This window comes from Corvus cornix, chromosome 6 (genome assembly GCF_000738735.6).
Source record: "Corvus cornix cornix isolate S_Up_H32 chromosome 6, ASM73873v5, whole genome shotgun sequence".
NCBI classification, from domain to species: Eukaryota; Metazoa; Chordata; class Aves; order Passeriformes; family Corvidae; genus Corvus; species Corvus cornix.
In genome coordinates, this window is record NC_046336.1 from 21,587,003 (window position 1) to 21,614,997 (window position 27,995).

Consider the following 27,995-nt stretch of genomic DNA (forward strand, 5'->3'; position numbering starts at 1 on the left):
AAATTGGATTGTCCCTTTGATTATACTTTAACTGAGCTTACTTTAAAGTAACTATAAATCTTGGAGAATGTATAATAATAGGAAAACAAAATCTTGAACAGTTTTTTTTTTAATAGCAGCCATCTGTAGGATTCTTGAGGTGCACTTCCTCAATGTTACCTATTTTTCTGTGTACATACTTATTTCTAAAAATAGCAGAAATCTGAAATGTAGAAGAATAAGCTTTGATACTTGTGAAGGTTGTTGGGGAATTATAAATCTACAGAGGAAAAATGTGTGAGTACAGTTTATGTAATAATGCTATGAATATTATTTGACAGAAGAAGGTAAAAGACACTACAATAGGAAGAAAATTCTAGCCTTCGCTTTTACTTACAGAAAGGTTTGTATGCATGTATACATACCTATTTTAACTGTTTAGACATTTTACTTTTAGATTGTCTACATTTGAATTTGATGCAACATAAAGTGGTTTTTTGAATGAGTAAATAGATTATTGTAAACTCACTCTACAAAAATTCATGTCCAGAATCAGTTAACGAACGGGAATGTAGGAAGAGTTTTATTTGTGGAATTATTTTTCAGAGACCTTTCATACTGAAAAAGAAAAGGGGCCGTAAGCGCAGAAGGATAAACAGCAGTGTTACAACAGAGACAATTTCTGAAACAACAGAGGTGTTGAATGAGCCATTTGATAACTCAGATGAAGAGCGTCCCATGCCGCAGCTGGAGCCCACCTGTGAGATGGATGGAGAAGATGATGACTTGAAGCCTGTGATTAGAAAAGCTTTTGAGTATCAACCTGGGCAGCAGAAACAGGAGGAAGAAGAGCAGAACAAGGAGGAGAAAGATATTCATTGTTACAGGAGTGATGAAAATTGTACAGGTAAACTTAAAATGTTCTTATATCTTCACAAAATTAATTTTGTTGGGTGGCCTTCTAAAGAAGTGTTTATTTTTGTCATAAATCTTGAAATTTTTAATGAGATGTATTTAGCCATTATTATTATAATATTATAATTTGCTTTTTGCATTCAGGAAACAAATCTTTTCCAGTCTGAGGCATTGAAGTTCTTGTCATATTGTCAAAACCAACTTTTATGTCCCTGCAACAGGGCATTTCATACTTAACAGTGCAAAGGGTAGCACTGGAATATTGTCCAATATAGTTTTTGTATCAGTGGTAAAGGATACAAGCAAAAAGTAAGATTCAATTTACACAAGTATCTTTCTATTCAGCACTGTTGGTAATTCAGTGAAATGTTTGTTGCTTCTGTGGAATAATATATCCTCAGCACCAAGATCCTGGGTTTTTTCCCCCCATGAAAGAGACAGACAGTTTTAACTGTGTCCTTTCAAAGCTGCTTTTCCAGGTTGATTTCAAGGATGTTTCCTGTCAGAAAAGTTCATGGATGGATAGTGAAACTACTGATGAGCTATTCTGAACGTACACTCTTCCCTTGACCTCCTGGCCCTCAAATTCTGCTTATGAGTTTTAATTCCAGAATGAATTACTAGATTCTCAGGTCTGTGTATTTTCTCTAAGAAGCCAGTAGGTACTACTTCAGTATTTTTGCAATTGCATGGGAAGTATCATCATGGGCTGATTTCTATTTCAAACAGCTATTGTGTGATGTGGTACATGAGAATGTTGCCACTTTTTCCAGCTTCTCAAGAGAAGCTAATTAAACTAATTGTAGCAAGTTCCAGCTATGCCCCAGTGGTCAGGTTTGCACTGTTTTAACTAGACTAATGTTTTGTATTTGCCCATGGACCACATCATCACAATACAGAAGTATCACTGAAGCCATTACACTCCCAAGTTCAGCATGTTGTATCTTGGTAATTCTCCTTTTCTCTAGAGTATATGTAAGTAGTATCTGGGGAGAAAGGAAAGAGGCAAATGTGTTTGGGTCCTTTTTTTATAGTTAATGGATTAATTTAGCTTTCTGATGCACTCTGTGTTTAATTTTAACTATCTTTTGCCTTCTATCATCTGTTGTGAGCTGTGTCATGATATGTTGCCCGTGAGATAGTACTAGAATGAATCACCTTTTTTCAGTGTTGGTATTAAAGCATAATTATATATTTATTATAGCTTGTCCTCCAGAATGGTCACAGAGGAAACTCCAGACTTTCATGTCATTACTGTCAGAAAAGATGAATATATGTTAGATCAATGTCTATATAAAGTGAAGGCATACTTCTATTCTAAAACCAAAGGTTGAAAATCAAATATTTGGACAGTATTTGCATTAGTTTACATGTCTTGACATTTAAATCTCTGGGATTCTTCTAGTGTATAAATGGTGGTTCTGCTAGTGTCTGTTAAAAGGCCACCAAACAATAACATATCTGTGTAGTGTGTTTGAGCTGTAGATACTACATCATTCTACTGTGGGTTGAGATCTGTTTATAACTCTTGTTTCATGGTTTCTTAATACATTTTGAGTTTATAAATTATTTTCAGGTTTATATTGGGAAATATTGATTAGTCTGCAAGCTAAGACTTTTTTTTTTTTTTTTCTCTATTACCTCCCAAAGACAATACAGAGGATGTAGCTGTGTTGGAAGAAAGCACTAAAGACAATCTTGAACCTTTAAAGAGTAAGCAGGGTTGGCCCAAAGGAGTTAAGCGTGGTCCATCTAAGTGGAGGCAAAGCAAAGAAAGAAAACCTGGCTTTAAGCTTAATTTATATACTCCACCTGAGACTCCCATGGAGCCTGACTACCAGGTGCTGGTGGAGGAACAAAAGGAAGTAGCTGAAGACAAGCCCTGTTCAGTTCCTGCTGTTACGGAGGAAGCTGTTAAAGAACCTGTTGAAGCATTACCACCACCAGATGATGAGGTGAAAGAGGTAGAACCTGAACCTCTGCATCCATCCAGTGATCCCTTTGAAAAACAAGAAAATGATACCATGAAAGCTGGGGAAGAAGAAAGGAGCATAGAAGAAGATGGAATCAATTCAAAAGATCAAGAAAAAGACAAAGCAGAGGAAGTTTTTGTGCAAAAAGAGGAGTCCGTGCATTTGGATGATCAGGAGGAAGAGGAGGAAGATGATGAAGAGCCTTCTCACAATGAGGATCATGATGCAGATGATGAAGATGATAGTCACATGGGTTCAACAGAAGTGGAGAAAGAGGAATTGCCTGGTGAAGCTTTCAAAGAAATGCTGGAAACCCAGCAATCTTTTTTAGAAGTAAATGTTCAAACTGGTAATTCAAATCAGGAGGAGTTAATGGATTGTGGTGTTGACCTTGCAGCTGATGAGTGTGAAAGTGACCAGAAAGAACTTGCTACAGATTCAGACCCAGTGCCTGAATCTGATGATGATCATGCAGACAACAACCAGGACCAAAAAGCTGGTGAAGAATTACATTCCGATTTCAAGGGAGAGAGTACTGAGACCATGGAGATTGACTCAGAGACTGTTCAAGCAGTACAGTCTCTAACCCAAGAAACAAGTGAACATGAAGATACATTTCAGGACTGTGCAGAGACTCAAGAGGCCTGTAGAAGTTTGCAGAACTATGCCCACAATGACCAAAGTCCCCAAATGACCACACTGGATGACTGTCAGCAGTCTGACCACAGCAGCCCAGTTTCATCTGTGCACTCTCATCCCAGCCAGTCAGTTCGTTCTGTTAATAGTCCAAATGTTGCTCCTTTAGAGAACAGCTATGCTCAGATCAGCCCAGATCAAAGTGCCATTTCTGTGCCGTCTCTACAGAACATGGAGACCAGCCCAATGATGGATGTTCCCTCTGTTTCTGATCATTCGCAGCAAGTTGTGGATAGTGGGTTTAGTGACTTAGGAAGTATTGAGAGCACCACAGAAAACTATGAAAACCCAAGCAGTTATGATTCTACAATGGGTAGTAGTATCTGTGGAAACAACTCTTCTCAAAACAGTTGCTCATACAGTAGCCTTACATCTAGTAACCTAACGCAGAGTAGCTGTGCAGTGACCCAGCAGATGTCTAACATTAATGGAAGCTGCAGTATGATGCAACAAGCAAACATCAATTCTCCTCCCACTTGTAATGTAAAATCTCCCCAAGGCTGTGTTGTTGAAAGGCCTCCAAGCAGCAACCAACAGTTATCCCAGTGCAGCATGGCTGCTAATTTTACGCCACCTATGCAGTTGACTGAAATCCCTGAGACTAGCAATGCCAACATTGGATTATATGAAAGAATGGGGCAGAGTGAATTTGGAGCAGGGCATTACTCACAGCCATCTGCCACCTTCAGCCTTGCCAAACTGCAACAGTTAACTAATACGCTTATGGATCATTCTTTGCCTTACAGCCATTCAGCTGCTGTAACTTCCTATGCAAACAGTGCCTCTTTGTCTGCCCCCTTAAGTAACACAGGGCTTGTTCAGCTTTCTCAGTCTCCACATGCTGTTCCTGGAGGACCCCAAGCACAGGCTACCATGACCCCTCCCCCCAACCTTACTCCTCCTCCCATGAATTTGCCGCCTCCCCTTTTGCAGCGTAATATGACTTCATCGAATATTGGAATATCCCACACCCAAAGACTGCAGACTCAGATGGCCAGCAAAGGTCATGTCTCTGTAAGAACCAAATCCACACCGCTGCCACCCACTGCTGCAGCCCATCAGCCACAAATTTATGGGCGAGCTTCACAGACTGTGGCCATGCAAGGGCCCGCACGGACCTTAACAATGCAGCGTGGCATGAACATGAGTGTAAATTTGATGCCAGCCCCTGCTTATAATGTCAATTCAGTGAACATGAATATGAATACCCTTAATGCTATGAACGGTTACAGTATGTCCCAGCCAATGATGAATAGTGGCTATCACAGTAATCATGGGTATATGAATCAAACCCCCCAGTACCCTATGCAGATGCAGATGGGAATGATGGGAACTCAGCCATATGCACAGCAGCCAATGCAGACAGCACCCCACAGTAACATGATGTACACTCCTCCAGGCCACCACGGCTACATGAACACAGGCATGTCCAAACAGTCTCTCAATGGATCCTACATGAGAAGGTAGGCCCTTGGGAGAGACGCACTACCAAACCGGCGTATGGGATAGATCTGCACAAATACCTTTGGAGAGTACGATTTCAAAACCAGCAATTGGTGTGAATGCAAATACATTTGTTGGCACCATTTAAAAGCTGTATGCAGCAGAAAGCCTTATACAAGTTTTTCTTTATTTCTTGCTTTGTTGGGTTTTTTTTTTATTTTGTTTTGTTTTGTTCTGTTTTGGGTTTTTTTGTTTATTTTTTAACATTGTGAGATTTAACTTCTCTTTGGGGGGAATTAGGTGGTTTTCCATTTTTCGTTTATTTCATTGAGCTTGAAGTTCTCTGGAAAGGAAGAACTCTTTCTATGAACTGCAATTACACAGCAGCTGATGGTTCAGAGCCATTTTATGTGCCTGCTCCCATTAAAAATGTGGATAAATAGACTCCAAAACTATCAGACAGTACTGGATCATGAGCTTTTTCTCTCTCCTTTCCCCACATGTAAATGCCTTTTAGCAGTTCTTTTATTGTATTATTTTGTTTCTGAAGGTGACACTTCTGCATGCCGCTAATGTCTTTGTTAGTGACAGTGCATTTTGTAGTACTGTACAAGTGTTGTGCTTAACAGTAAGCCATTTCTTAATTTTTTTGCCTTGATTAGGTTACCCTAGTTTGAGGGGTAAAAAAACCAGAATTATATTTTTGTTAATTATAAAACTTGTAAAAATAATAAAAAAAAGCTGCAAAAGCTATTCACATTTTGGTTAGTTCAAAGGGTTTTATTGCTGTATGTTTAGTGTAAAGTTGAGACTCTTTTCCATTTTTGTGACCAGTTTCTTTGGGGCTGGGGTAGGAAAAAAGGCAGCTTTCTGTTTTATAAAAACTGTTATGTTTTTCTGTTGATTGAAACATCTCAGTGTTTATTTGTCAAGTTTTGAAACATTTTCGTATATGTCCAAATACTTGGCAGGATTTAAAAAAAAAAAAAAAGTAGTGAATTTGGTGTAAAGTTGCTATTTTATGGAAATGCCTCTAACTTTACATTTTCATTCCATCTGTAGATTTTTCTATCTTTATAAAATATTGGAGTTATTTTTTAAGGGAAAAAATAGAGCAGTAGCGTGTGAATAGCTCAAACTAAGCTTACAGATCGCATGTAAAAAAGCAAAAGTTATTTGTGTCTGTTTATATTGCTTCCTTTTTTGTAGCCTTTGTACCTGTACAGAGTGACTGTAAGGGCCGAACAGAAGAGGCTTGATACATGTAAAAATAGGACCCAGTGACACTCTTGTATTTATCTGTTATCTTTTTAGTCAGTCACTTAAAAAATACCCACAGAAGACCCACCCAAGCAACAAAAATAAAAACTGCAAAAAACTACACCCCCCCCCCCCAAGCTGTACATTTTAACATAAAATAAATTATGATGAGCCATTTTTAGCCTCTTGTGTCTTGTCATAGTTTGATGTTGCATGGAATTACCTCCTGAAGCAGTGTTTGTTACGGTGCTCTCACATGCTTGATCTAAAGCCCATTAAAGCTGGTGGGGTTTGGATTAGGCTGTTTAGAGCTTAAGCGTAGGTTACTCATCATAATTGCATACACCTTGTGAAAATAAAGAATAGCTAAGATTATTTTTTTTAATAATCTTAATAAAATATTGAATAAATATGTATTTAATACCTTACAAGGTTGTCAATATTTAATGTATGAAACTTCTTTCCTATAGAAAGTGTGAATATATATATACATATATATATATATAAAAGGATATATGATAGTAACAGACATGGTGTTTGAACTGTATGTTAATGACAGAATTGTAATCTCTTCCTTTGTCATTGTTGCTGGGTGACAAGATGATGCAAATTCTGCATTGAATCTATGGGTTCTGTGTATATGCATGTATATGGGCACACAAACATACACAGAGATGAGCATTTCTCATCTAGCAATGGAAGATCTGTTAAAGACAAGAAGGCTGTCTATATGTGGATCTCATGAGTGGACAAATTCAAATGTGGTATGTGTGAATCTACACCAGAAAAAATCCTTGTGATAATTTTTCAAAATGCTTCTAATGTGGATGTTGCCACTGTCACTGCAGTAAGGTTGTGAAGGTGAAAAGATTGGCCATCTTGACTGAAAACTGTGTCCCCATTCCAGTATATAAAACAGCTTTAAAGGTAGTATTTCATATATCTAAAAGTCAAAGAAATGTGTATTTCTTTAAATAAAACCATTATTGTGTGATGGTACCAAATCAAGAAACTGATACTACAGATTCATGTGCACGACCTGTTCAATTTTAATACAATGGAGCAGCAGTCTAAAATAGTGAATCTGAATGAGAGCTAAAATTGCTGGTCCAATGGTAATCTGCAGTAACTTGTGTTTTAGAAGTTCAGAACACTTGATTAGGAGAGCACAATACAGCAAAGATCTTGGTTCATGCCCTTACATTGTCAAATTTGTTGATTGAAGGCAGAGAGTATTCATAGTACTTAAACTTTGTTTTCATCTTCACAAAGTAACTTGCCTTTTTTATGCTTAGGAAAAGGAAAGTGGAACTCAACACAGTTATGTGCAGCCTTCAGGTGTGTTTAGCTAGGACCCTATCTTTGTTAAATAATTGTATCTCAAAGTAGCACTATGTTCTGTGATTTTTCATTTGTGTGTTTTTACAGTGAATGAAAAAGGCACCTGGGTCTTTATCTGCTGCTGTTCAGTTTCAAGTTTCGAAGCCTGTAACATACAGACAAATCAGACCTTCTTACCATTTCAAATATTTGCTAACCTGAAATAGAGCATCCCAACTCCAGCATATTGCTAAAATTCTGTACTTACAATATACGGGTTAAAAGTTGTTTGGGAAATGATGCGTAGTGTGCACACAACAGGCAAGTTTCCAATAGAATTTTGTTATTTCAGAATTTAATTCCTTTCAGGAGGACAAGGGACTATCCTGCATCTTTTCCCATAATGACTGCTTAGCTGTGAATTGCATTACTGCACTAAAATTTCTGATATATAAGAAGGTTGTCTTTTCCTTGACAGATGTACTTGTTCTCTGTCTTGTGTGCACATTGCAGTGTCAGTTTTGACTGTGTGCTCTAGCACCATCCCAGAGGGGAATGAGCTCTTGCTTTACTGTCTTCAAAAAAATTCTTCAGAAAATGGCAATAGATGATTCTTGTGAAGTGTAAGCAGCTTCCTTGGCCATGCACTCTTACAGAATGCTCGATGCTACTGGTGGTTGGCAACAAGGAAATCAACTTGCCTTGTTCCGTGTGTGTGTTACCTGCAGACCTGGCTCGTAGCTGGAGTCGGTGCTGCTGACGCTCGTTAATCAGCTGATCAGCAGCTTGCAAGAGTTGCCTCACTTTGTGGAAGTCAGGTGTTCCAGAACTTCTGCTTTTCTGATTAAGTCCCATTAATTCTGGGAGAACAGTAGGCAAAAAAAGCTGGGAAGTAAATGAAAAGTATGTTTACTTCAAAACTACTTAGTAGGCCCAGCTGTGCCAGCTGAGTCCTTCAGGCAAGACCTGGTTCTAGGAAAGATACTTGTCTTTGGAGCAGGACATACTTAATCTGGAAGCTGCCAAATGACAGTGCTCCTGGGAGCTGCACTCAGCCCGTTAGCAAAGACAGGAAAGGTAAGTGTTGTTGCACTCAGGCTATCTGATCCCCTAGCTGTGGGCAAAATGCAACTGATTTTTTACTAACATTGTAAGAATCTCTGATATAAACAGAAATGAAGGACTGCTAAAGGTACTAATCTTCCATGTTAGATCACTGTGTCTCTCAGTTTTATAAGCTGTTTAATTTGTCCATCAGGCAGGGTGGTGAATGGAAACAAACTCCATTTATATCAGCATGGTAAATAGAAAGAATGGCCCTGGCAATTTTCTGTAGAGCTGAGGGTGATCAATTATGCGTGTAAATCAATTACAAGTCCTCTTTCAGTTACAGCAGTTATCAAGCTCTCATGCAGGATACAAGAAAGAAGACAACCTGTAACTTGACAAAGGGAAATCATCACAGATATTTGTTATCATTTAGTTTATCGTTTGGTACAGAATTCCTGTCTCTAAAGCAAATGCTAAAAAAATTTCAGCTTTTGCTGCCAGTGTAAATGAAAGCAGGGCCATGCAAGGCAGGTCTGTCTGACACAAGGCTGGGAGAACTGTTCTGTGTCTGGCTGTGAATTAAACTGCAGTAGACAATAAGGTGGTCTGAAAAGGTGCATTTGAAGGGCTATGGAAGTAGGCAGGAAGAGTTGCGGGACCCCATCCAAAAATGTTTTTACTCTAAACTCACATCGTGAGTGCTTATTTATTTTTGAAATATTGAATTACTCCCTTTGAGTTCCCTATTATTTCTGGGGGGCTTTTTCAGTGGTTTTTTTTTTCCCCTCCTAATACAGGTATAGGGCTACTTAATTTGCTCCAAGTCCCAGAGTTTGTGTATCTCTATCATGAATATTGTTCACATTGTGATGTCTAATTTGGATTTGGTAGTAGTTTAGTTATATTAAATGTCTGCTTTTCTGAGAATTTAAAGATAAGGTGTTTATTATGCAGATAAATCCAAATGATAAATCAAAAGCATTGTATTATGGGTATCTGCAGCCTTGGCTACAGGTGGTGTTTGGAAATGCACGATTTACTGGGTTTTGGGCCCCAAAAGGAAGTGAAGGAATAGGAAGGCCTTCACACTAGAGATTCCAAGCCTGTGAAGCATTGTTAACATCTACAAAAAATAGAATAAAGTTGTGCTCAACTCTGGTTTGTAGCATATCCTTGCAGTTCTCAGTGGCACATTTCTGCCCTGTATTTTTTTTTTCACAAGTATCCAATACTTACACAGTTCATACTGTACCAAAGTTGCAAAGTCTTTTGTCAGCTGGTAAAGACCAAGAGAACTCTCCTGTGTGCTTGATGGCCAGGTCATGGCCAAGTGCCTCTCAGGCACTGAGCAAATGCCTCCTACCCAATAGATTGAATTAGGTAAAATTCTGGTAGGGAGGGCGAGGACCTCACCTTTTTGTAGATGCAGCAAAGGTGAACGTGGCTTAATTGTGATCCTACTCTGACATACATTTTAAGAATATCAAATGCTGGCAAAACTCTCATTGTTTCAAAACACGGTGGTCATTTGTATCAAATAGGGTAAATGGAATAAGTTAAGGCAGAAAAGTGGGTCTGGTGTCCCCATTAGTGTATTAGCACCACTTCTGTCAACAGATGCAATTATTAACAAATGTAACTATGTAGGAGGACAATGACCTATTAAAGCTGAGATAGGAGGAAACATTTGGCAGTGATAGATCTAAACAGTGTCTGGAAGCACTGCAGCAGCTTTCTTCTGCTGGAAGAAAGGTCACTGAGGCATTTTTTTAAAGGCTTCATTGGTGTCTCTTGCCTTTTTTAAAATCTCATAAGAACAGATTATAATCCATTATTATTTAGGGGGCTATTGGAGCTGTACAAGTTCAGTGTTGAACTTCATCATAACAATGTAAAGGACATGATTCAGGCAGTTGAAGGATTTAGGACAAGTTAAGTAATTTAAAACTGAAAGTTCTGCAATGTCATGTGTATGTATATCATTGAATTGTTGTCCAGTGTAGCTGCTTATGCATCTGACCTTCTCAAGGGTATTGCTTTGTTTCTAGTTCTCATGGTGTAGTTGATCCTCATGTAGAGGCTCTCTAACTGCTGTGCTGCCCTAGATTATCACTGTGAAAAAAGAAACAAGTATGCCAGGAAGCAGCACAAAAAGGCAAACTCCTGTGAAACCCTTCAGGACTCTGGACTAAACAAATCAGTGTTTTTCCTGCAAGATTTCTTCAGGAGTGCCTAGCTGCACTCCTTTAAAGGCTATGTGCTTGATTTAGGATCAGGATTTTGGGGGTACTCAGCTAGAAGAGAGTTTTAAGTTGTGCCTCCTTTTTGTGTTGTAAATGTTTGGGGTTTTTTGCAGAGAGAAAAACTTACTTGTTGATGTAACAAAGAATTCTGCTAAGGCTGGAACTTTTTAAGATGATGAGTTTTAAATTCGGTTTCCCTTCTTTCTCATCTTGACAGTATTTGAAGTGACTTTGGTTTTTTGTTTTTCTAGCAAATAACAAATGATCCTTGTGACTGTGTCATTAAATACACCTTCCCCTCTCCTCCTTTTATGGAGTTTCTTTTCCAGTAGCACAGCCGTGCCAGGACAGTGCTAGATGGTGGTGCTGTTCTGCTGGTCAGCAGGTGGGAGGCTGTTCTTGCTGTTCCTCCTCTGCAGTGCCAGCACTATGTCCAGTTCTCTCAGCTGCTTCAGGAAGCCCCGGTTTGGCAAGATGCAACGGTGCCTTGACACTTGCTCAATGGCCTCCACCACTGTCATGTTCTTGTAAATCATCAGGTAAGCCAAGACCAGCGTGGCTGAGCGGCTGCGGCCCATAACACAGTGGACCAGCACCTTGCCTGTGGAAACAAAGGGACACCATCAGAAGTGACACTGGGTAACCCTTTCCTTTTGACAGTGAAGGTTTCTGTAACACCCCTGTTCTGTCTGATGTTTGACTACCCTTACCAGCACTTGATAAGCCTCTCCTTTTGCATGAGGGAGAACTGAGGCAGTAAATCTTACAACTGAACACCATCTACAGTAGGGATGATCCATTTAATCCTAAACCAAGTATCTTTTTATTTGTGAACAAAGCTTGCAGAGGAGGCCTGGGGGCTGCATTAATTACCACAGCGATCCCTGCTGCAGCCTTGTCTTACATGTCTCACAAACAGTGTGTATGTAATTCTGTGTTAGGGAATAATGACCAAAGCACAAGGTTGTTGGGAGGGTTTGGTGTGCTCTCACACTGTCCTTCCATGAGAATAAATGGATTGCATGGGGGGTGCCTTTCTCAGTTCTACTATCTAGACACAAAAAGTAACCGAATTTGATTTGTCTTTTTTTGTTCTGACAATAATGTCCTTTAAGATCTAGATTGCATCACTTTATGCCCATTTTTGGGGGCAGAGGATAAGAAAGGCCATAGGCATATAACCAGGGAGTGGAAAGAAACCAGCTCTTAAACACTATAGAAAAGCTGCTGTAGAAATTTCTGGCTAGCACCCTGTTGTGTTGAATGAAAGTAATGTTTCACCACCACCATCATCCGAGTGTTCTAATACAGTCATCTCCTTGCAGTAGGAGCCCGTCTTGTATCCTGTGTGTGCAGAGTCTTTGCCAAGAGTTTTCATCTCTGAATAAACATGCCACAGTTTAACTCGGTGATATTGCCTGGTTTAACTTGGGGCTTCCAGAGGCAGAAAGTCCTTGGCTTTGGATAGGAGCAAGGTTGTAAGTCAAAGTGGAACCTTCTGTGTTACCAGTATCTGGAGGAGGTGGAGGAGGAGAACAGTAAGTGGGTTCAGGTCTGATTGACAGGTTTTGAAACACTTCAAAAGATTTCCAAAAATGATTCAAAGCCCTCGAGGGGTTCTCGCAAAAGGTTGAACTGCTGAAGGAAGTAGATTTGGAGCACTCTCTCTAACACTCTGCTAAGCAGAATTGCCACAGGAGAAAAAAATAAAAAACATGCTATCAGGGCCAATAATAGTTTATCTCTGTTAGCTATGCCTAGTGAGAAGTGCTGGGTGCAAAGCCATGACTCCTGCCGATTAACTCCTTTGCTTTCAGGCACAAGAGGATGTCTTGGCACAAGTAGCACTGCTGTGTAATGGGTGCATCAAGAACTGCCAACACTAAAGGATTAATGGTTAGAGTGTGCATCCTAATCCCAGCAGATAGTCTTTGAGGCATCTTGGCAAAATTCCAGTCCTTCTGATAACTAAAAGTGCCTCTTCCTCTCCTGGAAAATGATAATCCATTCTATTATTATTGCAAATATTTGAAATGGATGAAAACACTCATTTGTTTAGGCCTTCAGTGCTTCTCTTTAGAGCTTCCCACCTTGTAAATGTGTTACTGTTGAGGTGATAAAATACATGATGGGACAAGGAACACTTTGCTTTGTGTGGGTGGCAAATGCAGGAGATCTAGGAGAAAATGTAGTTTCATATTGTGTTAACAAAGGCAAAAAATGGCTGTACCATTTTCTGAAATGTCCACTGGTTTAAAGAAAAGGAAGTCTGTCCTCTGCTGTGTGTGAGTAGTCAAGAGCCAACTGCCTGTTACAGCAGAACACTTGACACTCTTCTGCAGAGCCATGTCCCTTCTGTATTATTTTGTAGTCTCTTCCATTCTAACATAAGGACCACTCTGAACCCTCATTCCCTTAAAGGGAGTCTGCTCTTGCAGTCTTGGATTCTGACCACTTATATCTTCAAGGTGTGCCAGAATTTGCAGTATCAGTGCACAGAGACAGAGATCTGCTGGGTGGTGACAGGTCTCTGAAATACTTCATTCACTTGACTTGGGTTTGTGTTTCTTGAAAATTTGTCTAGATGCAGCCCTCTGTTTCAAGAGTTAGATGGAGCCATGAATGTTGATGTGTCTTTGGTCAACTGCCTCAGGTCCTTGTATCTGTCTCATAAGCTTCTTCCCACTTTGTTTTCTTTTAAAATCTCTCTTCAGTGTATTTTTCCCCTGACATTTTAGTATGAAGTGAAAATGCCGTTCCCCTCTATTCTGCATTCTGAGGAACTAAAATTCCAAAGGAATGAGTATTAAATCTGTAGCTTAATAGGAAACCAAAAAACTTCTTAAAATAATATCTTCCTTTCATGTTACACAGCCCTCACTGATAAAAATTCTGTTCTATGGTCTGAATTGCATGTTTTGAGAAAACTTTATTCACAGCTGAATGACAGCAAGCATAATTGTGATCCATTAGAGTTTGCCTCTAAAACTTACTCTTATAACTATTCTTACGTCCATCAGCCCATGCTTAAACCCTGCAAATACAGTTCTGATCGGGGAGTTTCTTCACCATCATGAAGATTTTGGATGCTAAATCAGAATTAGGACTGTTTTGACAGCATCCAAATTGCCAAGCTTTCTGGTCTGTTTCAGAGAGGGTCTTCCTCATTAGAATGACAGCTTGTTTCAATAGCATTGACTATTGAACGTTTTCCCAGCAAAAACCATTATATGAAGACATGTATTCAATTAATTTGATCCTTTGGCTGAAGGTCATACCCCAGATATAGCCAGAATGTGATAAAGCCAGAGTAAATTCATTAATACCTACATTCTGGTCACACAAGCTGAAGCTTTTTTCTTTTACCCCTTTCCCTCTCTGCATTTGCTCAGTTCTAATACAAAGCAGCAAAGCAATGTAAAGGTGTTACTGGTCAGAAGTATTTATCACCACACACTAAAGTCCCATGTCACTACCACTGGAGATGGGTGCTTCGTTACTTCATACAAAACCCTGTTTAGGAATTTGGATGTTGTCAGTCAGGAAGGTGCCCACAAAACAGCCTGTTCATTTGGCACTTGAAATGCAGAACACATTTCTGCACTAGATGTGCATTCACAAATGAAGCATTTATATTGTTGGAGGAGAGCACTAGTTACCTCTAGTCTTTTCTTCCATAAGAAGCATCAGTCCACACTTCAGTCTAGCCTCTGGAGTCATTCTGTAAATGTGTATTGGAAAGCTATTGTCATGCTTTAAACCTCAGTGTCTTCCTGGCCCATGCATAGTGTCTTTATGCATATCTCTGGCTGGGATAAGAGGTGTACATGTACATTTTACTTTTCCCTCATGAGAAAGTTAAGAGCTTGCTCTTTTTCTTCATGAGTGTTACAGTAGTTCTTTATTTTATTGGTCTTCATCAGAAAAGATCCTAGCTAACCTGTTTAAAAGCCATGTGAATGTGGCAGAAATTACTACAGCTACAGAAATCACTGCAATTTGTAGTATCTACTTGAGTGCAGATTTTTTTTTTTTTTTTTTTGGTTTGTACTTCACCCAGTCACTCTTCAATTTTGTTTTGTGTTCCAGTGCTGGGCTGGTGCTTGATACTGTCTCAGAACTTCCTGGACTTTGATGTGGTTTTGAAACAAAAAGGTTAATACTCCCCCCATCTCATCCTTTCCTTTTACAATATTTATTGGGATGCAAGGCTTTTTTCTTGCCCTTGCTGCTTCCCTTGTGCTTGTTTCTTTACTTCAGTACAGCAGACTAAAGTCTTACAGGAACAGGAGGGTGGTGGGAATGAGGAAGTCTGCATTTCTTATTCCAGCTACTCCAGTCTGCCACTGACCTCTGGCCTCCAGCCATGGCTAGACACGGGTGTGTGTTAGTTATCCTCTCCTTTCCAAAGGCAGTGCTTCAGACACACTTTTTTGAAATGCTGGGAACCTTTCTTCATAAGCATGTAAGCTCCTGAAGCAGTTTCTCCTGCTATTAGGACTTTGATTTTTAAAACTGATCTGCTTTCAAGGTTTTCTCCCAAGCAAGGGAAGGGACTGTTGTGTGGACTGTACTTGCTGAAAGGGTAAAATTGTAAAGACTTGGCTGGCTATTGGAAGCAAGTCAGGTAGTAACTGCCTGCAGCTGAGCTAGACAGCCAAGAACAGAAGCTGACACAAGGCTAGAAACTTAGTATCTGACCCTCTGATATTAAGGTCTCTATAGGTCAGCAGGAAAGTCATAAGTTTCTCAACTGGTTTCTGGTAAAATATCCTGCTGAGATTTTTTTTTAAAAGTATGTGGGGTAAAAGAGTAGGAGTAATATTGAAAGTCAGTGTGAGGCCTAGGCTGTAGCACTTCACATCAGTGTAAAGCTTTCTGATAGAACACTGCTGGAGATCAGCAAATAATGAATTGTAGTAATCAAGCTGAGAAATTACAAACACTTTAATGAAATGTTTCTAGATTACTGCTGTCAGAGCTGTATCAGTTCCCTGCTGCTTGGAGGATGGCAGAGAGATAAATGTTATAGGCTGGGGTAGATCTGATGGTCAAGTAGGAAGGGTGGTTTCTATATTTATATAGAGAACCTAATGCTGCAGTGCATGGAGCTGTGGAATGACAGCATGGAATATCTGAGACCACTTGTGTTCTACTCCCACCACTCTGCAACTAATATTCATTAAACCTTTCTTGATAGGGATTAATCAGGAAAAGGATGAAAAGACAGCTAATTCATGGCACCTATGCAATGTCCAGTTGTCTCTGATGTGTTTATGAAGGAGTCAAAACAACAACAAAAGATCTGTGTCATACAGGACCCCTTGATAGGAGCTGTGATGAGAACTTTGATAAAAGTGGTAAGGGGCTCTTGGGGTGGTATTACTGAGAAGGGTCCTAATTATATCTTCTCTTAAACTGGTTCCCCACTACTAGTTTTATATGCTATGTTAAACTGTATTGGACTTGTTTCATTCCCAAAAGGTTAAATGCCATGGAACTATGCTTTTACTCAGATGGAGTAAATGTTATACTGGCTTGAACCATTTTCAGCACCCTCCTTACTTCTTTCATCCCGAAGTGCATTATCAATGAATTTGGAAGCTGAGTAAAAGAACTGGCTGAGGTTGAAAGTGGGGAGATCATCTGCTTCCACTCCGTGGTACTCCACACTCATGTTGCTGTAATATTCTGGTCCCGTGTCCACGTTGCGCTGCCCTTGGGCTGCATTGAGGATGTGGGTGAATCCTGCCTTCTCAAGGCTGTAGCGATCCAATGCAGTTTTTCTGGTAAAACAAGAGCTGTCATGTAAGTCAAGAAACTTCTTATTCAAGAATAGAAAATAAATTTAAGAAAACCTCTGACTTGGTATGTTCTAAATGTTAGTGAAACTGATAATGCTTTAGCAATGCATCATTTACCATTTTAAGGATCTTAAGATACTGTCATTCAGTTTGGAGTTGTCATTCTTTTTGGATTTCCTAATTATCTCCCCCAGGTCCTTAGAGCATGTTTAATATGAATTTATTTTCCTGTTACCTTTGTAACATAGGCAATAGTGGCTTCTATCCATCTTGTACAAGAAGAAACTTGAGATACAGAAAGAAATAGAAGGAATTATTTAAAGCCAGAAAAGGGAATCAGTGGCAGAACTTGAAATAGGATCCATGACTGCTGTTTTCCCCCTCTGTCCCTTAACTGAAACTTATCGAAAGTTAAAAAGTTAGTTTCTTTGATGTGATCAAATGATATTGCAGAACTAATAAAAGAGTCAGTAATATGTGAGTAGTGAAGTCATCTGGGATTCAAAAATGCAGCTCTTCTTCCCCAAAAGAAGTTACTGAGTTTTTCTCCATTTCTTAAAAAAATACATAAACAAAATTTAAAAAGACCCACCCTTCTGTGAATACAACTTCTATCACAACTCTATTTTAGTGTCATGTTTGGTCAAACCAGAGGCCTAAAGCAAAAAGAACTAGATATGGAAATTGGATATTAGCCTTCAGAGGAAGCTCTAAGTCATATATTTAGCCAAATGTTCTCATTTGTTATTGTCCCCTCTTCCCTTGGATGAGGGAAGTCACACAGGAGAGGAAAACTTAGATTTGTATGCTCAATACCCACTGTAGGTGCTTGCCAACAGGACGAAATTCCAAAAAAATGCGGAGTTTGTGGCCAGGCATGTGAAAACTGTTTTTTCTTCCACTACAGAAAGCTTTTAGTTTGGGAAAGTTTTGTTTTGAAAAAGCTGTCAAGTTTCACTAGTGACTAGAAAATCTACAAAGCTTTTTACAAAAAGAAAAAATGGCATAGGCTTTATTCTGCTAATATATTTTCACATAAATACTGCATGATGTAAAAAAGCTTTTTCCAGTCAAAAGTACCTCTCTTCATGAATGTTTCCTGAACACTTCCATGTGTAAATGTAGCTGCTGTCACACAGGACATTGTGGTGGGCTACCTGTTGAGTTTTGTAATTCTAGTGGTGACAGCCCAGAATAGCTTGAAGCTGACTGCCTTTCCAACCTCTAAGCCAAAACCCCCCTCTGAGCAGTCAAGAACCTCATGATTAGAGCATTCAACTGGGATATGGATACTGAAGGTTTTACTTATGCTTGCTCTTAATTTAAATTAAATCCATGATTATTGGATGTTCTGAGTAGATACTGCCCTGCAGAAATTCCTTTCTGGTCAGGAATGATAATGTCTTGATACTAGTGGTATTTTTGCCATGAAATAATGTCACACATCCCCTATACAATAATGTAAAAAGTAAATAAAAGCTTCATTTAGCGTGGTGATGCCTACCTAATAAGATCAGTAGACTCTGGAGGACAGAGAAGCAGCAGCATCCTGCTGCTAGGGCTGTGAGTTGCCACCTTCACCTCATGTTAAATAATGCTTACTATTTCCCTTTGTGTTCTTATAGCAGTGACTGACTGAGAAAGACTTTCCTTTTTCTCCCTCCTTTTAGGAGGTTTGTGCCTTAGGATTCCCTTCAGGTGTGTATGCTGTGTATGTACACATTGCCAGCAAAGACACTTCAGTCCTCTACTGAAAGGATGGAGAGTGCTTAAAATAAAAGAGGTTAAATGTCCTGGCTGAACGGTAAGGGTGTAGTGAATAACGACTACTCTTCATTTTGATGTCCTTGAGGTGAGCTACAGTTGCTGCTTTCAAATTAAGTCTGTCTTTGTTTTACCTCCCTGATGCTGGAACAGAGAAAATGTGTTTTTCATTCATCAAACTTGGGCCCAAAGCATCTGTCCTACAAACTATGTAAGACTGAGGGCTTCAGGTCAGAGATCCATGCACAAGGAGAACCCTTGCAAGTGGAGATCTACATGGTGAGCAGGAAGTAGGACTGCAGAGTGGTTAGGGTCAGTAGCAAAACAAAGTTTTTGATGGACCATATATACTATCACACTTTGGCTTCTGCAAGCACTGCTCAGGCTACTAAATAGCATGAGAATTAAATTAAATTATCAAGTTGTTCTGAGCAAGGACAACGTCAAACAATAGGTTACAGTCATTAACATTTGACACTTGTATTTATATGAAATCAAATTTTCCTGTTTCCTTGATTGGAGATTGCCTTTTGACACAGTGGGTGCAACTAATGCATTTTTCTGACTGTCACACAGCCTTGTTCTGTTTCCTAGGATCCGCTTTTGCAATGTTGGGTGGCCTCAGTTTTCCAATATGTATTCAGAAAGAAGGGATACTGTCTTTCAGTAACTTACATAAGCAGTTGGCTCAGCCTGGCCAAGTTCCTGTGAACTTCCTGTTCCATCTCCCAGTCTTGCCTGTAGCTGCATTCTGGGAATTTGAGGCCCAGGATGGAATTAATCCTCCTCTTTTGTATTTAATCAGTTTAATCATTTTGCATCACAAATGCATTAGCTGTTGTTTTGCCCTTGACCTGTTGGAGGTTGGGAATATGCACATTGTTACTCTGTTTGCTCCATTTGTTTCCTGACTTGGGCTGGAAATGGACTCGGAAGCAGCAATGTGTCAACCTTGAATGGTGTTGAAAAAACTCGTTATAAATGCTCAGATGTCACTAAATCACCTTCTGTGAAATAACTTTTTTTTAACAGCAAATTACAAGTGTACCAAGGAAATACTTGCGAAGTTTTCTACTCCAGTGTCTTTGGCACAAAAGAATTTATGCTCTGTTTTCCTCAATGCTTGGGCTGGGCTGACTTTAAAATGTTATCTGCTTTCTAACTGTGCTTGATATGCAAACTGATTTGGCAATACCCTTGGGACTGAATGGAACTTTACCCAATGGAATTGTTTTCTTTGTAATATAGATGCATATTTTCTTTTTTCCTACTGACATTGCTAATCTGAAAAACTTCAAGAAAACAAATGCTCAGTGCTGATGCCTCAAATCTGTTAAGTTCTCCACATTTTCACTGGAATAGCTGTCACTCAAACTGTGTGTAGGTGTTGTAGAACCTGTCAGTGGAAGTAAGACCTAAAATACTTGCCCTAAGTGGAGCAGGGTCAGTACAGGTCCTGTGGCCATGTGGCTTTTGCATCTGCAGGCTGAGCTATTGCATACAGTCTGTAAAGAGGATGTCAGGCACTTTTCTTAGAGCAGATACCCTGGGTACTTTTATCTATGGAAAGCTTTTCCTAAGGTTCCTCATATATAATGTTGTGTGGAGATATGAAGAAACAGTTGTTGTGTAATAGAAAATAGAGTTCACTGGACTGCAAGAGGTATGTGCCTTGGGCTTTGGAATCTGCATCTTTTGAAGAAAGCTGAAGTGACACTTAGTCTTTTTCAAGAGCAAGAGTGCTTGGTTTCAAACCTAATATGGAGATTAGAAAGTACTTTATCTCTTTCGTCTTTCTCTCCATCCCCCCAGTCTTACACTCAATAATTATATTTTCATAAGAGATTTCCCTACTGTTCTTTGAAAATTTTTCCCCTTTTTTCTTCCTCGTAAAATCTTTCCCTAAAATCTAGGCGAAGAGCCCAGCTGGACCACCACTTGTCATACTGGCTCAGGTTTATCTGCTTCTTACCTCCTGTCAGCCAGTGCTTTGTACTTTGATCATGAACATTACCAGGCAGAGATAGCCTGTGCTGAGACTCTGACACTGCCATAGTGTAGGCAGTTAAACTGGGGGTCATGCTGGGTTTGCAAGCAGGTTGGTTGCCAGCTAGCAGAGCAAGAAACAGCCTGGTAAGGCCTCACATGGGGGACCTGTGTGCCTGTAAATGGAAATGTTACTGGGCCCCTCAACATGTTTGCTTGGACTGCCCATAGTCAGCAGTGAGCTCTGGCTTTGTGGGAAGGACTGGCTTGCTTTCCACCCTCAGCTGAGTCTGCAGTGTAGATGCTGTTGTGAAAGCATTCCTGTGTCTGTACACTGTAACCAGAGCCTGTGGGGTTTGTTGTGTTTCATCATGCATGATACTTCTGATTACACCCCAAGGAGAAGGGAATGCTCTTGGTCTGCAAGGATGCAGTTTTTACCATGCCTGAGGTATCAGTATTTTAGAGGAAAGGGAGGAATAAATCAGGCATAAATATCTGAAAATATCTGATTGGTTGAGGTTACTAACAGCACAGGGTTGTTCAGGGGTATATGAATCCTATACCTTATTGGAGGATTTGTAACTCTATTTCTAATTCACTTTTGACTAGAAAAGGCATAGTTTTTTTCCTTGTAGTTGGCTCACTACCAGAGTGTAATAGTCAAGCTAACAACATTCTTCTTTTCCCCTCTTCAGGTGCTACTGTTTCCTATAAATTGCAATTAATACTTCCATTTTTGCGATTATGGTTGCATTTTAACTAGTCATTGTAAAGATGAGTTTGCTACGAATGCCAGTGTAGGTGAAGCTGTAAGCACTTGGCTACTCTTGCAATTGTTTTCATCTTGTACATCTCCACCGTCTGTGCTATTAGCACTTGATTTCCTTTTACATGGTGCAACTGTGGTCTCCAGTGTCTGCCTTGAATGTGAAGTGTGGCACTGGGAGACAACAGTGAAAATTTCAGTGTAATTCAGTTTAGTAAGAGATGACCTGGGCAGATTGGTCCCATGTAAAAGCTCATCAGCTCTTCAGTTCAGAGCACATAAACTTATGCTAAAAGTTAAGTATACCCAGAAGTCCTTTTCTCTATGTTAAGCAAAAGCTCAGTGCTTTGCTGAATCAGACCTTGCCTTTACTGTAGGGCAGATGGACTCATAAACATGTTTTTAAAGCTCTGAGGCAAGGGGGAGTACTTTGATGTGGGAATCCCACCTCAATGGTGAAAATTGGAGATAAAATCACTTTCACATATGGATATATTGATACTAACAGACTCACCAAAACGGGAAACTGACCCAGACAAAAGTGTCATCCATTTTCAAATGGTTCCCAAAAGACTATTTACCTCTCTTGCGTTGTGCAAGGGCAAGTAGAGGGCTTGTCTGAGACTTTAACTGTGCCTGCTGTCAGTTTTAAGGCTAAGTTTCATAGGGTTAATAGCAAGTGCTGCAGCAAACCCTGCCTTCTTCTGGAAGCAACAATGTAAGCAGTTACAACATGAAAAAGAATGCTTTCTTTCAGGTTGCTGTCTCCAGTGTACCAAATCCCCTCTCTCTCTTTTCAAAAATACTATCATAACAAGCTTTAGTCCCAGCTGATTTTGTTAGAAAGTTGCCCCAATCAATGGAATTAGAAGAGAGGGGAAAAGAATTTGCAGGCACTGCAGCCTGCACCTTCACATGCAGTATTAAGTTTATTGAAAGCAGTTAACAAAGGGAAGATATGGTGGCTCATGAGGAAAGCACAAGTACACCTAAAAGGAAGGGAAGTAATTATCCAAAATACCTCAGGAGGGTATGGGCAGAGCAACTCCCAGGTAAGTCAGCACCTTACAGCTGATACTGCTTAACCAGATGACTTGGTGTGTTTATCAACTTTAAGTAGAACCAAGTCTCTTAAACTTCATGCAAAGGTTGTGCAATGGAAACATGTTTCAGTATAGACTGTTAAAGCCACGGATTGATGTGACCCAGATTGACAAAACACAAAGAAATCTGAGGCAACATGTTACTAGGAGAGGAATCATCTCTCTCAAACTTTTCCATTTTCTTAAGCGCTAAAGGAAAGCTCAACGCAGGATGGTAATTTACCAGATGGTCAGTGTCAGAAAGAAGCTCGCTGAATATAGGCAATATTGACACTTTCTTAAGAAAATCTGGCAGTTCTCCCTCCTGAGGAGAGATACTGAGAATTTCCAATAATACTGACCCAATTTTCTTTGGTAACTCCGGCACTGAGGGAGTCTAGAGATAGCGTAGCATTGTATCCCCTTTTCCTTCTGAGGTGTTGCTCCATTTTTCTGGGTACCTCCTGTTCAGTGTGAATTAAAAGAATTTTTAGGTACCACTGAAAATACTGAACAGGATCATCAGAATATGGGATAGAAAAAGATTTAGTAGTTCATTTTCCTCTAGCCCAAAATGGTGGATGTAGTTTTTGTAAGTGATACAACCTAGACAGAGGAAATAGCGCTCTGCTTTCTACACACCAAGGGCACCAAGCACCCATGCTGTACTCAGTCAGTTTCTGGTCTTAACTTCAGTCACTCATCAAATGTTAGAAATCACTGGTAGACAGAGATGTTATACAAGGAAGTGTTACTTGTCTTGGAAACCATTGGAGCATTGAAGTTTACTGTCCAGTGTTAAAGATCTGATTTTCTGGATTGTTAAACTGCTGTTACAATTGGCAGATTCTCATTCTACCCAAGTTGAAACTATGTCCTCAAGAGTGTTGTTATAATCTAAATCTGCATTTGCTTCTATTTTTATATGATTAATACTGGTGTAGATGCTAGGAGTTCGTAATGCTAAACGGTGGGAGGTAGCTGTTTTCTAGCCTGAGTGAGTCCCATCTGTTTTCTTCTAGGTTAGTGTAAATTGTCTTTTTACTTAGTCACTTGGAAAAAGCAATACTGTATTGCTTCTCTGCAGAAAGGTAAAAGGAGAGAATGAGTTTTAGTTAAGCATATATTTAGTGTTTAGCTATTGATCTTAATTGTCATGCACTCCAAATTGTAGGTTTGAGTTACGTGTTTTCCTTACCTGCATTAGTTCTGAAGACCATGAGCCATGGCACAGCACAGGCAGAGACCATAGCTTTTCTAAATTGCAAGCTCAGTTCAGCTGCATACCCAGAAAATTATTTTTCATACTTGACTTGTAAAGAATTACATTTCAGAAGATTTTTTTCTCTGGTAATAGTTTGACAACACAGCAAGACCTGAGATTGTGATCAGGCCTTAAAGACTAATGAGATCTAGTGGATGTTTAAGAGGAAAACAAATTGGGAGGCCTTTGTCTTCAGCTGAAATATTCTTTGAACATCAGAAATGCAGAACCCTAAATATCATCTCAGGTAATAAGGCCATCACTGAAGAACTACAAGTAGAAACTACAAGATGAGTAACTGGCAGAGACTTTCCATGTGATCCAGGTGAACTAAGCAGGTTTGGGATTAGCCAGTAAAACTGCCTGTGCAAGCAAACAGGTGGCCAGTGAAAAAAAGGAGAAAGACAAGGCTGCTTTCTATCCCTTTAGAAGACCTCTAAATATGAGGAGGATACATGCAAACACTAATCCTGGTAGCAATTGAATCAAAATCTTGGCCAAGTGTGTTTTATGCCTATCACTGGGCTGTGTCATACAAGTTCCAGTATCTGGTCTTTCAAAGCCCTTGGAACTTGCTGGGGGAAAAATTCAATTGGAGCTGAACACAGCATGTTATATTTTGAGGCTTTGATTATTCTGGCTCTGACAGGCTCATAGAGATTTCATTGCCTCTGGGCAACATCTGCAGTGAAGCCTTGTAACAAAAGGATGGAGTGGCCTCACAGGGCTCCTTGATAGCCTGTATTGCATTAGAAGGAAGATGTGATTACGTAGTCAGGGTAATTAATTAGCATTTCCATAAGCAGTCACAAGTCCTGTTAACCTTGTAAATGCAGGAGGCAGGAATGAAGCACAGATGTGGAGGCTCTGAAGATAAACTCTGCATGTGTGTGTTCATTTGATTTTGTTGATGAGTTCCACCAAATTCTTTCAAGATCAACCTTAATTTAGCATGGCTTCAGATGCAAATACACCCAACATCTGTTCATGGCTTGTGGCATCTCTTTGGCCACCAGTTCTAATGCAAGATCTTAATACAAAAACCCTGCCACACTGAGGGGGTAAGCTGTTAGTCAGGAGTAAGATACGGAGCTGGCTCCAGCAAAGATATAGAGGTCTGTGGACTTTGTCTATTTCAAAGCAAATTTTAGTTATGGTAGTGAAAGGCTGCATCTTGCCTGCAGACCAGTTCTCCTCTCAGATTTTCTGCCGTGTCAAGTTTGCCCTAACCTGGCTGACAATAGTTGTTCTCCTTTAGGGAATCACATTTTCTGGTGAAGTTTTATTTCTGTTCCCCCCTACCTGCTCCTCACTTGTTTTTCTTTCTCCATTGGTTTTCTCATTCTTTTGTCTTGTCATGTGGGAGACTTGTTTTCCCTTGAAGCACTGTTGGTTTTCCTCCTGACTTAAGACCAGTCCCCTGCAGAAACACACTGCCCAGCATAATGGGGTGTAGCTCTATGTACCTCTCAAGAAGCTTGTATTTCCGTTCCTCTGGTTAATGTGTATGAAGTGCCAGGTGTGTGCTGTATTCAGAGTCATGCCTTCTAGCTTTTACTAAATTACAAGGTGTAAGAAGCCACTGCTATAGTGAGATTACAGGAAAGAGTCAGTGACTGCTGTCCTGGGCTGAGAGACTCACTTCTTGTGTGGTTAGAACCCTTTGTTCAGCAGGCACATTTAGTGCTTCATCACAGAGATTAGAGGGAAATTCTTCTAACAACTTCATTCAGAATAATTCTGCTGGTGATTCTAAACAATGAAGTAGGAAATAAATGCCAGAAGAGGCTGTTCTCTGTGGTGAATCTTGAGTTAGAAATATCTAACAGGAGGGGCAGGGTCAGATATGGATAGAAAAACTTAACCCTCTTTTCTTTTGTTCCTGAATCATTTGGACAGGCTGTTCCCATGACTTAGTTTTTTTATCCCACACCACACACACACACACACACACACACACACTCTCCCACCCTCATCTCTAGAAGTGGGAGCCCTGGCTTGGTTCAAGACCAGAACTCTTGTGTCTTTCTGTTGCCTCTGGCGCCACAGAAGTAATTGGTGGATGATATTAGGAGTCTTGTAACTTTCAAAGCTGTATATCTTTCCTCTTTTATAAGCTGGCAACAGATGAATTTTAGGACCTTTTAAAAAATTATTGAGAACTTTGGAGCCAGTGGGGCTCCTACTTGTGTCTTTCAGTGATGATGTAAAAAATAAATGTCATGTTAGTGAAGGGTGTAGAGGAAAATGGGAATTGGACCAATAATGCCAAAGGGGTAAGAAAAGCTCTCTTGCTCCGCTCAGGGCTTGGGTTGGGGGGTTTTCTGATGGCATATCTCCTGCTGCAGCAGTCATCTCTGCTTCCTGGAATAGGCTGTTTCTAGTTTAGTCCTGTACTCAGCAGAACCAAGTCTGTTTTGTGGGTTTGGTTTTTTTCCAAATCACACTTGGTCTGATCAGTGAGACACATCTCTACAGCTTTGCCTTCCTCAGGGTTCTGTTTGCTTTAATCTCTTGAGCAATTTGGAAATGCAGAGTGTTCCATGTACACAAGCACAGGCTTAGAAATGCAAAAATACCACTGCATGGTGAGCTGTCTCTTCAGTCACTTTTCAAGAATTACATTTTTGGCCTAAACCATCCTAAGGTGTAGCCAACACATCTAGGCCATGCTCTTCTGTGAGTGTAACTGTGGAATGACTTCCACTCACAGATAAATGACAAATTGCTCCTTGAAATGAACCATTTAAAAATAGATCATGATGGGCTTCAACCTCTGCAGCCTACACCGGTGCCACAGCCAGTGCTGTCGCTCTGTCTTTACCAGCAGACCCAGCTGCACTTACTCTGTGCTTTCCTGAAGCAGCAGTAACAGTCAGGGCCACGCTGGGCTCTGATTGCTCTGTAGAACTCTAGGCATCTGCCAGTGGTTTCGAACACTTTGCTCTGTCAGTGAGCTGTGTTTAGTAGAGCTTGGTCATCCCCTATGTAGAGATGTATGGGGTATACTTATTGTCAGGGGTACTGTGTACACTTACTCGTCTCCTATGTAGAGGTTGGGCCAGACTTCATTGACGTGCGTGTACTTTGGGCATCCCTTCCAGAAGAGCTGCTCCAGTTCAAATGCACCTGGGGTACAATAGTCCTCATCAGGATCTACTTTGACTGCTGTGTATGCATTTTTCTTCCCAGCATTCCAGCTTCCTGATGACATCTTGTCCATGGAGTAGTGCTCTCAGGATGTGCAAGAAACTGGAACGCAACCAAAACAGAACATTAACCCAAGGAAGCACAAAGCAAGTGATTCTTGCTCCAGCTGTGGGATCGTGGGAGCAGCGCAGACCAGGTGTGATTGAGCATTGCACAAGACAGGTGAACCTGTTCTGTGGCAAACACAGACTTGCACCTGGATTTCTGCCTCTCCTGAATGAGGTGAAGAATATGTTGTTGGATGAGCTCACCAGCAGTGGGAACAAAACCCAAAGGTTTGTGATTATTGAAATTCAGCCTCTGCCAGGAATTTGTTTCCTGAAAAATCCACTAGTAAAACTTTGGTAGGTTTAGCAGCCTAGGGATCTAAAGCACCTAGGGGAACTGAGTGCAAATTTAAGTTATTGGGGTTTTTTATCATTAACTAAGACTCTCCTAAAGGCTTGTCCTTTGTGATTTTCAGCAATGTAGGGAGATGAAATGTGTCTATCCAAGCAAATGTTGCATGTACCGTTCTACTCTCTTCTACTTGTCTTTTTCCTGTGTTGCCAGTTGCAGATTCCCTATCTGCTGTATCTCCCTGTGGGCTCTGTTTTGGTTTCTCCTCCTGGGCTCTCTGATGTCTCAGGGTAGCAGTTGCTCATGTCTCTTATTCCCTTGAAGGGAGAAGTTGAACCCTGTGGTTCTGAAAGAGACTTGTAACAACATGTGGAGTTGGGCTTGATCTTATGAAGTGTGCAAGTAGAGCCTGCCAAAAATCCACCTTTCTTACAGGCAGTGAACCCTGTAGTTGCTCCCAAAATTGTTTTTTGTGTTGCTTGCTGAATGTTTGTGTCCTTTTAATTCCAAAAATCTGGCTAATGCCTTCATGCGGCTATTGTAGAGCTCTCCTGAAAGCAGGATGTCCATTTTTCACTGACATCCCACGTACCCATGGGGTTTGTTTGCTCAGTTTGGGCTCTTTTGTGCCTGTCATGTTCTGTTTCTCTACAAAGCTTGAAAAAGCCAAATGACTCCTGTTTTCTGACTCCAAAGCTGTGTAAGATTGTGGAGTCCGTTTTTGTTTGGCAAGTGTACACCTTTGTTCAAAAATTGGCCTGCTTTCACTGGCAAGGGGATCTATCTTTCAGCCAAGCTTCTTAAAACATAATGATGATGTTTAGCTAAGTGGTCCTCTCTTGAGATTTTTAAAGGGCTCTGAGAATTCCAGCTTGTAGCAAATTTACTTTGGGATTGT

At 40.2% G+C, this 27,995-nt stretch overlaps 2 protein-coding genes across 10 annotated transcripts in view; one reads left to right on the plus strand and one right to left on the minus strand.

Annotated features, from left to right (window-relative positions):
- The window catches only part of KAT6B (lysine acetyltransferase 6B), a 111,160-nt gene extending 104,719 nt beyond the window's left edge, over nucleotides 1-6,441 (plus strand). For all 8 annotated transcript variants that reach the window (XM_010412452.4, XM_010412444.4, XM_010412437.4 and 5 more), the window contains 2 exons: nucleotides 586-886; nucleotides 2,545-6,441. In XM_010412452.4, coding sequence (XP_010410754.3) covers nucleotides 586-886; nucleotides 2,545-5,030 — 2,787 coding nt within the window. In that variant the 3' untranslated portion in view covers nucleotides 5,031-6,441. The remainder of the gene's footprint in view (nucleotides 1-585; nucleotides 887-2,544) is intronic.
- Nucleotides 5,961-27,995, minus strand: part of DUSP29 (dual specificity phosphatase 29) — a 53,875-nt gene continuing 31,840 nt past the window's right edge. For both annotated transcript variants that reach the window (XM_019293301.3, XM_010412495.4), the window contains exons 2-4: nucleotides 26,587-26,800; nucleotides 16,445-16,665; nucleotides 5,961-11,480 (exon numbers count right to left, since the gene is read on the minus strand). In XM_019293301.3, coding sequence (XP_019148846.1) covers nucleotides 11,233-11,480; nucleotides 16,445-16,665; nucleotides 26,587-26,771 — 654 coding nt within the window. In that variant the 5' untranslated portion in view covers nucleotides 26,772-26,800 and the 3' untranslated portion in view covers nucleotides 5,961-11,232. The remainder of the gene's footprint in view (nucleotides 11,481-16,444; nucleotides 16,666-26,586; nucleotides 26,801-27,995) is intronic.